Source organism: Eleutherodactylus coqui, chromosome 2 (genome assembly GCF_035609145.1).
Source record: "Eleutherodactylus coqui strain aEleCoq1 chromosome 2, aEleCoq1.hap1, whole genome shotgun sequence".
Lineage (NCBI taxonomy): Eukaryota > Metazoa > Chordata > Amphibia > Anura > Eleutherodactylidae > Eleutherodactylus > Eleutherodactylus coqui.
In genome coordinates this window covers 19,026,626-19,039,262 of record NC_089838.1, presented here as the reverse complement: position 1 = coordinate 19,039,262, position 12,637 = coordinate 19,026,626, and the positions used below count along the sequence as shown (strand labels likewise).

The 12,637-nt window shown below is 39.7% G+C and overlaps 1 protein-coding gene across 1 annotated transcript in view; it reads left to right on the top strand.

Moving 5' to 3' along the window:
* NMUR2 (neuromedin U receptor 2) overlaps positions 1-12,184 on the top strand; it is a 30,734-nt gene extending 18,550 nt beyond the window's left edge. Inside the window, exons 3-4 of the mRNA XM_066589197.1 lie at positions 512-637; positions 11,925-12,184. Of these exons, the coding sequence (XP_066445294.1) occupies positions 512-637; positions 11,925-12,184 (386 nt within the window). The remainder of the gene's footprint in view (positions 1-511; positions 638-11,924) is intronic.
* The last annotated feature ends 453 nt before the right edge of the window (positions 12,185-12,637 follow it).

Below are 12,637 nucleotides of genomic sequence, written 5' to 3'. Positions count from 1 at the left end.
TAATTCTGTTAAGTGGTTCCAAAATAATGATGACAAGAAGTACTCAAATAATAATGCTACACAGTTGCTAAATACTGCCTAAACAAATGCTATGATGTGAGTTTAAATCATGTTGGGTAGCAGTACGGTTCAGGCGCCGTGTTACTTTTTCCCCAATGATGCCCAGGAAAATGATAAAATACAGAATGTAAGCAGTGAAAGGTCACAACATAGATTACATTCTCTCTATCAGTTATTGCCTCTGCTGATAACATGTTCTTTTTCAATAGATGGAGCAAGAACAGATTTAATATAGTCGAGTCATCCATATTTATTCCATCTATGGAAAAGAAAACTACGGTAGACTATAAATACATAAAAATGGCTGCATACTCCCCAGCACATGGGGTATATAATCTACCACTGACACTATACATGTCCAGTATTTCTCCAAATGTACAATACATTACTCTAAGCAATCAGTTATTACTTGAACCATATGGTTAACACTTCTTTGTATTCTTCTTATCAGTTGTCCTGGTCATGGTCTTTGCCATCTGCTGGGCCCCTTTCCATATAGATCGGCTTTTCTTTAGTTTTGTTATGGACTGGACTGAACCCCTGGCCAATGTCTTCAACCTCATCCATGTTATTTCCGGTAGGTTTTCTCATGCATATTGCAATATAAATTTGTATGTGTATATGATATTATATGGAAAATGGAACCGCCTCAAAATCCCGGACCCTTGTACTATGGACTTGGATGAGTGCTTGGCTGTTTCCAGGACTCTCTTAGAAATGCATATATTATTAGATAATAGTGACCATTTATGACCCCATAAGGTTATAGTGCCCCTTTGTGATCTCATTAGGTAATAGTTTCCCCTTGGTGTCTCCATTGGGTAATATTGTCCCATAAAGTAATAGTGCCTCTTTTGAACCCTTATTAAACAATAGTGTTCCATTTGTGTTTCCATTAGGTAATAGTGCTCCCTCTGTACCCCCAATTGGTAATAGTGCATACTTTGTTCTCCCATTGCATAATGTTGCTCCCTTTGTATTCCTGTTAGGTAATGATTTGCCCCTTGTGATCCACAAGTCCTTCTTTGACCCCACTAGTTGCTTTATCGGTGGCTTCCGTTAATCTGAAAACTGTGCAGAGGAATGCAGTGCTTCAATTTGAATAGTGCACATTTCTATCCCCATAAGTTAATAGTGCCCCCTTTGTGCCTCTCATAGTGTAATAGTGCCTTGTTCATGAAGGGTATCATCTCCTCACACACCTTCTAGGTGCTCTCCTTCAAGAGAGATGATGCCCTTCAAAACCCACGTCATAAACCTTGCACTAGCCAAGCCAGAAACCTACTGCACACTGAGGGGCAAAAAACCCGAAACAGCTGTCTGTGTGTGGATTCTGGCTTTTGGTCAATTTCCAATCATTGTTATAATGACCTTTTTAGATGGTTTGACATTGATTTGCAGGAATGCTGCCATCCAATAGGTGGTGCTGCAGAGGTATTGTTATAGGTATTGGTATTGTTCCATCTTCCTTATTTACATACATTACTAAAAACACATCTAGATTAGAGGAACACATTTTTAATGAAAGCCTGTATTTCCCATGTGTGTATAGAATGTTTCAAATAAGGTAGATGGAACAATACCTCTGCAGCGCCCCCTATTGGATGGCAGCATTCCTTTTAATTAATGTTCGACTCTTTAAACAAGTCTTTAAATCAATGATTGGGTATTGAAAATCAAGCCAGAAAACCATGCACAGACAGCTGTTTCGGGGTGTTTGCCCCTCATCAGTGTGCAGTAGGTTTCTGGTTTGACTGGTAAGAGTCCTGTGAGGTTGGTTGGAAGGGGTGTCGTCTCTCCTAAAGGAGAGCATCTAGGTGTCTCCCCACACCTACTGGGTGCTTTCTTTAAGGAAAGACAACACCCCTCCCGACCTATAGAATGTTGAACATGACTTCTCAGGATCCTATCCTTAGCCTCTGGCTATCAAGAAAGTCCCAACCATAAGCCATATATAGCTATAAAATGCTTGCCCCTCCATGGATGTCCTCCTCTCATTTTCACAGCACTGTTCAGTCTTTCCATTAAAGGGGTTGTCTCGCGAAATCAAGTGGGGTTATACACTTCTGTATGGCCATATTAATGCACTTTGTAATGTACATCGTGCATTAAATATGACCCATACAGAAGTTATTCACTTACCTGCTCCGTTGCTAGCGTCCCCGTCGCCATGGTTCCGTCTAATTTCGGTGTCTTCTTGCTTTTTTAGATGCGCTTGCGCAGATGGATCTTCTCCCTTCGGCTGGGCTCGGAAGCATCTGCGTTTTGGCCCCGCCCCCTTGAACGCGTCATCGCGTAGCTCCGCCCCCGTCACGTGCCGATTCCAGTCAATCAGGAGGCTGGAACCGGCACACGTCATGGGGCGGAGCTACGCGATGACGTGTACAAGGGGGCGGAGCCAAAACGCAGATGCTTCCGAGCCCAGCCGAAGGGAGAAGATCCATCTGCGCAAGCGCGTCTAAAAAAGCAAGAAGACACCGAAATTAGACGGAACCATGGCGACGGGGACGCTAGCAACGGAGCAGGTAAGTGAATAACTTCTGTATGGCTCATATTTAATGCACGATGTATATTACAAAGTGCATTAATATGGCCATACAGAAGTGTATAACCCCACTTGATTTTGCGAGACAACCCCTTTAACAAGCACCCTTGCACCAGGATTGCGTAGGGGCACAGGCTGACTGTGCCTATAAGTACCCCGGCCCCATACAACGCTCCATTTCTTCTAAGACGCATCACTATTTTCTAGCTTTTTTCACATTATTTTATCATTTCCAAGGCCACCGTTCTGTAACTGCATTCAGTCCTGTCTCGCACATACACAGACATCGTTTGCACTTTTTTGGCTGCTGCACAAAATGGTTCAGAAGCATGAAACACTCTGGCGTCTTGATATGGAGCGTGCCTTGATGAAAAGCCTGCGATCTGATGGATAGCCAGACGTTCCTCGTAATAAGAAATGTTTTAACACCTACTAAATGTTGGTCTCCAGCGATACAAAGAAGAGGGGAGGGGGATCTGGATGCGGACCATCTCTGAACTTTAACTAAAAGTGATCACCTTGTCGCTTTCCGTGCCCTCTAGGAGAACTGGGTCTTGGCACTGAACAAGTAGCTAAGTGGTTAGGGATCGTGAAAAACTCTACATTTGGCACCGGTGCTAACTCCACACTTCTTCTACCGGGCGATCGCAGCCAAGATTCTTCTGGAGCCATTCCATAGTTTGTAATCATTCAAGTAGAAGAAAACATACTTAACTCCAAATATGATACATCTATCTATCTATCTATCTATCTATCTATCTATCTATCTATCTATCTATCTATCTATCTATCTCATATCTATCTATCTATCTCATATCTATCTATCTACAGTATCTATCTATCTATCTATCTACAGAATCTATCTATCTATCTACACTATCTATTTATCTATCTAATTATCTATCTATCTATCTATCTATCTACAGTATCTATTTATCTATCTAATTATCTATCTATCTATCTATCTCATATCTATCTATCTCATATCTATCTATCTATCTCATATCTATCTAAGTGGTTAGGGATCGTGAAGAACTCTACATTTGGCACCGGTGCTAATTCCACACTTCTTCTACCGGGCGATCGCAGCCAAGATTCTTCTGGAGCCATTCCATAGTTTGTAATCATTCAAGTAGAAGAAAACATACTTAACTCCAAATATGATACATCTATCTATCTATTTATCTCTCATATCTATCTATATCTATCTATCTATCTCTTCTATCTATCTATCTATCTCATATATATCTATCTCATATCTATCTATCTATCTACAGTATCTATCTATCTATCTATCTATCTATCTATCTCATATATATCTATCTATCTCATATATATCTATCTCATATCTATCTATCTACAGTATCTATCTATCTACAGTATCTATCTATCTATCTATCTCATATCTATCTATCTACAGAATATTTATCTATCTATCTATCTACAGTATCTATCTATCTACAGTATCTATCTATCTACAGTATCTATCTATTTATCTATCTAATTATCTATCTAAGTGGTTAGGGATAGTGAAGAACTCTACATTTGGCACCGGTGCTAACTCCACACTTCTTCTACCGGGCGATCGCAGCCAAGATTCTCCTGGAGCCATTCCATAGTTTCTAATCATTCAAGTAGAAGAAAACATAATTAACTCCAAAAATATCTCTATCTATCTATCTATCTATCTATCTCATATCTATCTATCTATCTATCTATCTACAGTATCTATCTATCTATCTATCTATCTACAGAATCTATCTATCTATCTATCTACACTATCTATTTATCTATCTAATTATCTATCTATCTATCTATCTATCTACAGTATCTATCTATTTATCTATCTACAGTATCTATCTATTTATCTATCTAATTATCTATCTATCTATCTCATATCTATCTATCTATCTATCTATCTATCTATCTATCTCATATCTATCTAAGTGGTTAGGGATCGTGAAGAACTCTACATTTGGCACCGGTGCTAATTCCACACTTCTTCTACCGGGCGATCGCAGCCAAGATTCTTCTGGAGCCATTCCATAGTTTGTAATCATTCAAGTAGAAGAAAACATACTTAACTTCAAATATGATACATCTATCTATCTATTTATCTCTCATATCTATCTATCTATCTATCTATCTTATCTATCTCTTCTATCTATCTATCTATCTCATATATATCTATCTCATATCTATCTATCTATCTACAGTATCTATCTATCTACAGTATCTATCTATCTATCTATCTATCTCATATCTATCTATCTCATATATATCTATCTCATATCTATCTATCTACAGTATCTATCTATCTACAGTATCTATCTATCTATCTATCTCATATCTATCTATCTATCTACAGAATATCTATCTATCTATCTATCTACAGTATCTATCTATCTACAGTATCTATCTATCTATCTATCTACAGTATCTATCTATTTATCTATCTAATTATCTATCTAAGTGGTTAGGGATAGTGAAGAACTCTACATTTGGCACCGGTGCTAACTCCACACTTCTTCTACCGGGCGATCGCAGCCAAGATTCTCCTGGAGCCATTCCATAGTTTCTAATCATTCAAGTAGAAGAAAACATAATTAACTCCAAAAATATCTATATCTATCTATCTATCTATCTATCTATCTATCTATCTATCTATCTATCTATCTATCTATCTACAGTATCTATCTATCTATCTATCTACAGAATCTATCTATCTATCTACACTATCTATTTATCTATCTAATTATCTATCTATCTATCTATCTACAGTATCTATCTATTTATCTATCTAATTATCTATCTATCTATCTATCTCATATCTATCTCATATCTATCTATCTATCTATCTCATATCTATCTATCTATCTATCTATCTATCTATCTCATATCTATCTAAGTGGTTAGGGATCGTGAAGAACTCTACATTTGGCACCGGTGCTAACTCCACACTTCTTCTACCGGGCGATCGCAGCCAAGATTCTTCTGGAGCCATTCCATAGTTTGTAATCATTCAAGTAGAAGAAAACATACTTAACTTCAAATATGATACATCTATCTATCTATTTATCTCTCATATCTATCTATATCTATCTATCTATCTTATCTATCTCTTCTATCTATCTATCTATCTATCTCATATATATCTATCTCATATCTATCTATCTATCTACAGTATCTATCTATCTACAGTATCTATCTATCTATCTATCTATCTATCTATCTCATATCTATCTATCTATCTCATATATATCTATCTCATATCTATCTATCTACAGTATCTATCTATCTACAGTATCTATCTATCTATCTATCTCATATCTATCTATCTATCTACAGAATATCTATCTATCTATCTATCTATCTACAGTATCTATCTATCTACAGTATCTATCTATCTATCTATCTATCTACAGTATCTATCTATTTATCTATCTAATTATCTATCTAAGTGGTTAGGGATAGTGAAGAACTCTACATTTGGCACCGGTGCTAACTCCACACTTCTTCTACCGGGCGATCGCAGCCAAGATTCTCCTGGAGCCATTCCATAGTTTCTAATCATTCAAGTAGAAGAAAACATAATTAACTCCAAAAATATCTATCTATCTATCTCATATCTATCTATCTGTCTATCTACAGTATCTATCTCATATCTATCTATCTATCTTTCTACAGTATCTATCTATTTATCTATCTAATTATCTATCTAAGTGGTTAGGGATAGTGAAGAACTCTACATTTGGCACCGGTGCTAACTCCACACTTCTTCTACCGGGCGATCGCAGCCAAGATTCTCCTGGAGCCATTCCATAGTTTGTAATCATTCAAGTAGAAGAAAACATAATTAACTCCAAAAATATCTATCTATCTATCTATCTATCTATCTATCTATCTATCTATCTATCTCATATCTATCTATCTGTCTATCTACAGTATCTATCTCATATCTATCTATCTGTCTATCTACAGTATCTATCTCATATCTATCTATCTGTCTATCTACAGTATCTATCTCATATCTATCTATCTATCTACAGTATCTATCTCATGTCTATCTACAGTATCTATCTCATATCTATCTATCTGTCTATCTATCTATCTCATATCTATCTCATATCTATCTATCTGTCTATCTACAGTATCTATCTATCTATCTACAGTATCTATCTATTTATCTATCTAATTATCTATCTATCTACAGTATCTATCTCTCTATCTCTCTATCTATCTATCTCATATCTATCAATCTATCTCATATCTATATCATCTGAAACCCTGACCTTGCATCAGGTCCATCAGAGAACTAGTGCGCTGTGAAGGGGAGAAGCCATCAGCATAGAACAGCTTCTCTATACACAGCATGCCGCCGGGTGACCGATGAGCGAAGAGAGAAAAAATAAGTGCTGGGGTCAGATGTGGGCACAGTAGGAATAATTGTGTGTGTAATTCTCAATAAAATATATAAAGCAGCCTTTATGAATAAAGTGATGATATATGGAAACAGCTGTGCCTGCTGCTGCATTATTAAGCCCAGTGCAGGCACAGCTGGACTGTCCTCCCCTGCCTTTTCTGCTATGCAGTGGGTTGACTAGGATTTGCCTAGGAATGTATTCTCCTAGCTGCATAGAAGAAGAGGGGTTTTCGAAGGAAATATGTACAGCATAGGCTAATAAAACATATTGGAAAAAAAGCTTAGAATCATCTATTTTGTATATTAAAAAATACTTTCAACCCTTTCCAATCCACTGTCTGACATCTGAAGACATTCTGATTGAAGCCTGTATAGCTCTGATGTCGGAAGACGTCCGACAGGGTATTCTTACTGTAGATTACTGGCTGCTCTGTTATCGGGGCCTCTCCATCATGTCCCACACCGCAGTAATGGCTCTAGCCAGCAGATGGTGCCATTGTATAATGGCAGAAGGAGAAAGCCCTCTAGGAAACCCTAAATCCAAAATTGGATTGCAAAGGGTTAAATGACAATTACACTTTAAATTAAAACATAATCAGGACTCGGCTGCCAATAATAATAACCCAACACAAAACATTCATCATTACATCATTTGTTCTCGACCTTTTGCTGCTTCCAGACAGACCCACAATGATGTAACTAATTCTGAGCATCCATTGTATCCAGAGGCTTGCTTATCATTTCTACGTAACTGCGCCAAAGCAGAGACGCCCGTCTTCCTGTATCTGTTAGTTATGTCATCTCCTTTCACATGTGGCTGTAAATATGAAAGCAGTTATTATGACTTAATGAAAAAAATGCCTAAATTACAATCACAACCCTAACCCCCCCCCCCCTCCCGGTTGGCGCGCAGCGCTGCGCTCATTTCATTACAAGCTGATACTATTAGACACATGCTCTATTACAGGTCATATCATACACTGAGAATACCACCCTGGCATTTAGATTTGTCATAGCAGCTGGAAGACGTTTTCTTTCTATGGCCTTTAATTCATGACAGTTTAACCCCTTTATGACGAAGGCCTTCGATGCCTAAATGTCATCAACATTTCAAAATAGTATATTCTAAGGGTTCATTGTAGGAATTCATATTTTTTATTTGATGCCTAAATTGACCCTTTCCAATCCGCTGTCTGACCTCTGAAGACATTATGATTTAAGGCTGTACAGCTCCGATGTTGGGGTTCTCTTACCGTATATTGCCAGCCTCTCTGCTGTCGGAGCCTATCCAACATGCCACCTCATGCAGTACTGGCTTTAGCCAGCAGATAGCGCTGTTGTATAATGGCAGAAAAAGAGTAAGCCCCCTAGGAAAACCAGGATTGGATTGCAAAGGGTTATTGCAGGCCATGATTTTAATCACGCAAGCGGAGAATCGCTATGATTCTCCGCTTGTGGATGTTGGGCTGCGCCTTCCATAGTTATCCTATGGAAAGTGTGTCATCCGAGCTCCATGGGCGATTTATCGCAGTGGATCTTGCTATGACATCTCGCCCGTGGACAGGCAGTCTAACTTATCACTGAAATACCTAGTAACAATGACCCCTATATTTATTTTTTTGGTATCTTCTATCATTATCTGGTAATTTGGCTCGCTTTGACCACTTTGCCCATCATTACAACTTCTCACTTCATAAGGGTAGAACTGACCAAGTGTCGGCCTAATCTCTTTACTGGCAATGCCAATAATATGGAGAACTTGTATATATGTCCTAGCTACACGGTGCATTGACAATTAGGACTTATATACACAGATGGTGGACTCAAAGGGGTTAATGAACATTAAAGGCTATGTACAAATATGCAATTACTTTTCTATTCCTCTGATGCATTTAAAATGTGAAAAAAAAAAATTGCACATAGTTTTGATCCACAATTTACTAGCACGCTGTTTTTAGCTCCTTTGCAGATGTGTGTTTCCATAGTAACAGACAACAAACAAATCTTGTGTAGTCTGGTCTTGTAGTCATGCTTTCTTACATCTGACCTCAACAATTGTTACCAAAATGAAGAGAACATACGAAATGGAGTGTTCCCTGAGAATCAGGCACATAGATCTGCATAAGAGGGGTGTACAAAAATGGTTACATATTTTCAATTAGATATATATATATATATATATATTAGATGCATTGACACAATGAAATAATTGTGGACATAACCTTAAAATACTATTATATGATTTAGGTTCCTTCATTTTCATTGGGCTCCACTCAACAGGCCATGATGCTCCAAATGATCTACAGCAACTACAAAACAGCTGCCAGAACCTAACTGACTACAGAAAGTGTTATCTGCTGTACAAATAGACTGCCTTCTCAAGCTATACACAAGGGGGTACTAAAAACTCATGGTGCTCCCTAGCAAAACTCAGAATTGATCTCCCCTTCAAAAAAAAATTATATATATATATATATATATATATATATATATATATATATATATTAAAGACAGCATATCTCTATAACCTAATGAGTTCAGGTATAGCTATTCAGCTCTAGTATAACTCTAAATAATGCAGTTACCAAATAATATTGAGATATCAGCTCTAAACCATGATAGTCATGCCAAAAATCACATGAACGGGAAAAAGCCGTGGCTAAATCTCTCACTTTCTCACCCGTTCACATGGCCGGGCTGCGGTGTATATACACCACAGCCCAGAATTACGTGGCCTGGATGGAGAGACCTTGGTCCTGCTAAGGTCACTTCCCGTCCCCTTGCCTGCTGATAGTGGCAATAGAAGCTCTCATAGAAGTCTATGGGAGCTGCCGACAAGGGGATGGACTTTAGCAGCGCTTGCCATGCTAAATTCCCTCCCCTTCCCTCCCCAGCCTATGGGATCTACCGGGAGGGGGAGGAGGCACTTTTCTGATGGCTCTCATAGGCTCCCATAGGAGTCTATGGGAACGGCCGTCGTATTCCCACAAAAGATAGGACAAATCCTATCTGTTCCAGCGATACGTAAAAGCGGCTGGCTGAAATCCGCACAGCATACGCTATCTTTTCCAGCCAGACAATTTTACGCACTGGAAAATCGCCCGTCTGAACAAATGCATTAGAATCCAGTGCTTCAGCCGGTCGCGATTTTCAGCAAAATAGCCGAGATAAAACGCTCGTGTGAAAGAACCCTCCAGGCTTCCAGACATTACTCAACTATGCACACTCTCTTCATCCCACCACTACCCCTAATGAACCTCTCAGTAACCCCTTCATAGGTACTAGTGGCCCCTCTGTGCCCCCATAATTTAATAGAGCCACCTCTGGGGCCATATAAAGTAATAATGCCCCTCCTCGGCCCCACAAAGTAATCTCAAAGTGCCCCTTTGAAGTGCCAACTATGCATTCTAAAATTATACCAATAGTGCACTCTGTGTGCCCTCTAAAATTATAATGTGCCCTCTGGTCCCCTTAAAGTGGTAGTGTGCCTCCTGTGTGCTATCCCCCTTCCCAAAGTCAGTACAGCAGCAGAAGTTTCTTAACTCACAGTCCTGCTGCACTGCAATCACAGTGTATAGCTCTACCTCTCTCCAGTCTTCTGCTGTCAGTAAAGCATTGGGGACAGGAAGAGTTGAGCTATGTCCCGTGACTGCACAGAGCCACACAGTAGAACTGGGAGTTAAGAGACGTCTGCTGATGGACTTTTGGAAAAGGGCAGCAGGTGAGATGTATGGATTGGGGAAAAGGACCCCGTGCTACTTATGGACCAAGTCCAGGTGTCCACACAGAAGGCTGGAGAGAATCCTTTTATTGGGTCATAAGACCGAATGCAACGTGTTTCAACGCTTCCAAAAGCGTCTTTATCTACGTGTCAGTGCATGTGTTGGATGTGTGGTGTGAAAAGTCCTGTTTAGGGTGCATGGTGTGCTGTTGTATGAAAATCCCTGGCGTGTTAGTGTGAGCTGCGTTCTGTCCTGCTGTGTTTTGTTTATCATCTAGGTCTAGGTAGGTCCCTAGTTTTCAGTGCGGGGCCATCCCAGTCCGGTCGATCGCCCTGCTACCAGTCAGGTTTCACATGGAAGTTGTCCCATTAGAGTAGGAACCCGTGAGACGAGGATCCTTGAAGTGAGCTTGTGGGCTTAAGTATCTTGGTCAAAATATGAACCAATACCTCACATCCTATTTATTTACATCCGTTTATGCGTGCGGGTATGCTTGGTCATGTTTTGGCCATTTGTCAGTCAGTGTGTTATGTCTGTTCATGAGTTATGTCCTCTGTTTTCAAGTACCTCTGGAGTTTCGCCAGTTCGTGAGTGTGAATGACGTAGCAGAATGTACATGTACTAGGAGTGTCTAGACGTAGCGGAATATATACATATTCAGATAGGAGTGTCTTGAGCTAACACATTGTGTTTGCATGAGTTTTCTCTGGGTACTTTGGTTTCCCCTACACTTCAAAAACATCCTTATTAATTGATCCTAGTGTGTACATTTTGAGCCCCTTTGGGAAGTAAGAGAAGACTCTGTGTTTGCTGGCCTTCAGACCATAAATTGTAAAAGCTAAAAGTAGGGGTGTACATCATGGTGGCTGTGTATTGGGAAAGTAATGGTTCCCTTTACTCATAAGCCAACCTCAGATGGAACTTACCTCTTCCCTAGTTACATGGCAGCTCTGATATACAGTATATGCCCTTTACAAGTCCCATCATGTTGGTTGAATCTCTATCACTGATGGGATGGAGACATTTTCTGGTAGACATTTATACAGCTTCATACATACTGTTGGGCCGGATATTCACTCAGGTATCAGAATTGCATAAAGACTATTAACAAACCCCAAAATATTCTTCAAATATGATAGCAATAACATCATCTTTATTTTTCTTTATCCACTAGGAGTCTTCTTCTATCTCAGCTCGGCTGTCAATCCCTTGATCTACAACCTTCTCTCCAGGCGCTTTCGATCTGCCTTCAAAAACTTTTTACCCCCACTTTTTAAACACTGGACTCCCAAACTTCCTGTGCAGGTGCTTGTTCCACAGAAAAGCACTTTGATCTTGGCCAATCGGAAGCGCAAAGACTCTGCTGAAGAAGGAAGTCCTACATTCCCTCATCGCACCTCCGTCTGTAGCTCCCATCTCTCTACTGTTCTGTAACCACCAGGCGATGGCCAACTGGGCAGTAGATGGTCTTTAGAGCATATAGACAATGGACATGTCAAAGGGTTACTGTAGCAGGAGAAAATCAGCTTTCTGAATATGACCTTTGTCAGATGCAAACACTGAATTTCGTCTCAAGACAACAGCTGATGCAATCATAAGAGAAGTGACCTAATATAAGAACAGTTTAATCAGGGGCGTAACTATAGAGGGTGCAGGGGATGCGGTTGCACCCGGGCCCCGGAGCCTTAGGGGGCCCATAAGGCCTCTCTTCTCCATATAGGGAACCCAGTATTATGAATAAAGCATTATAGTTGGGGGTCCTGTTACAGGTTTTGCATTGGGGCCCAGAAGCTTCAAGTTATGTCTCTGTGCAGCATGGTTTAGGTATGGGTACAGGTACAGATACAGATAGAGGGGGGGGGGGGCCAGATCACCTTTTGCATCAGG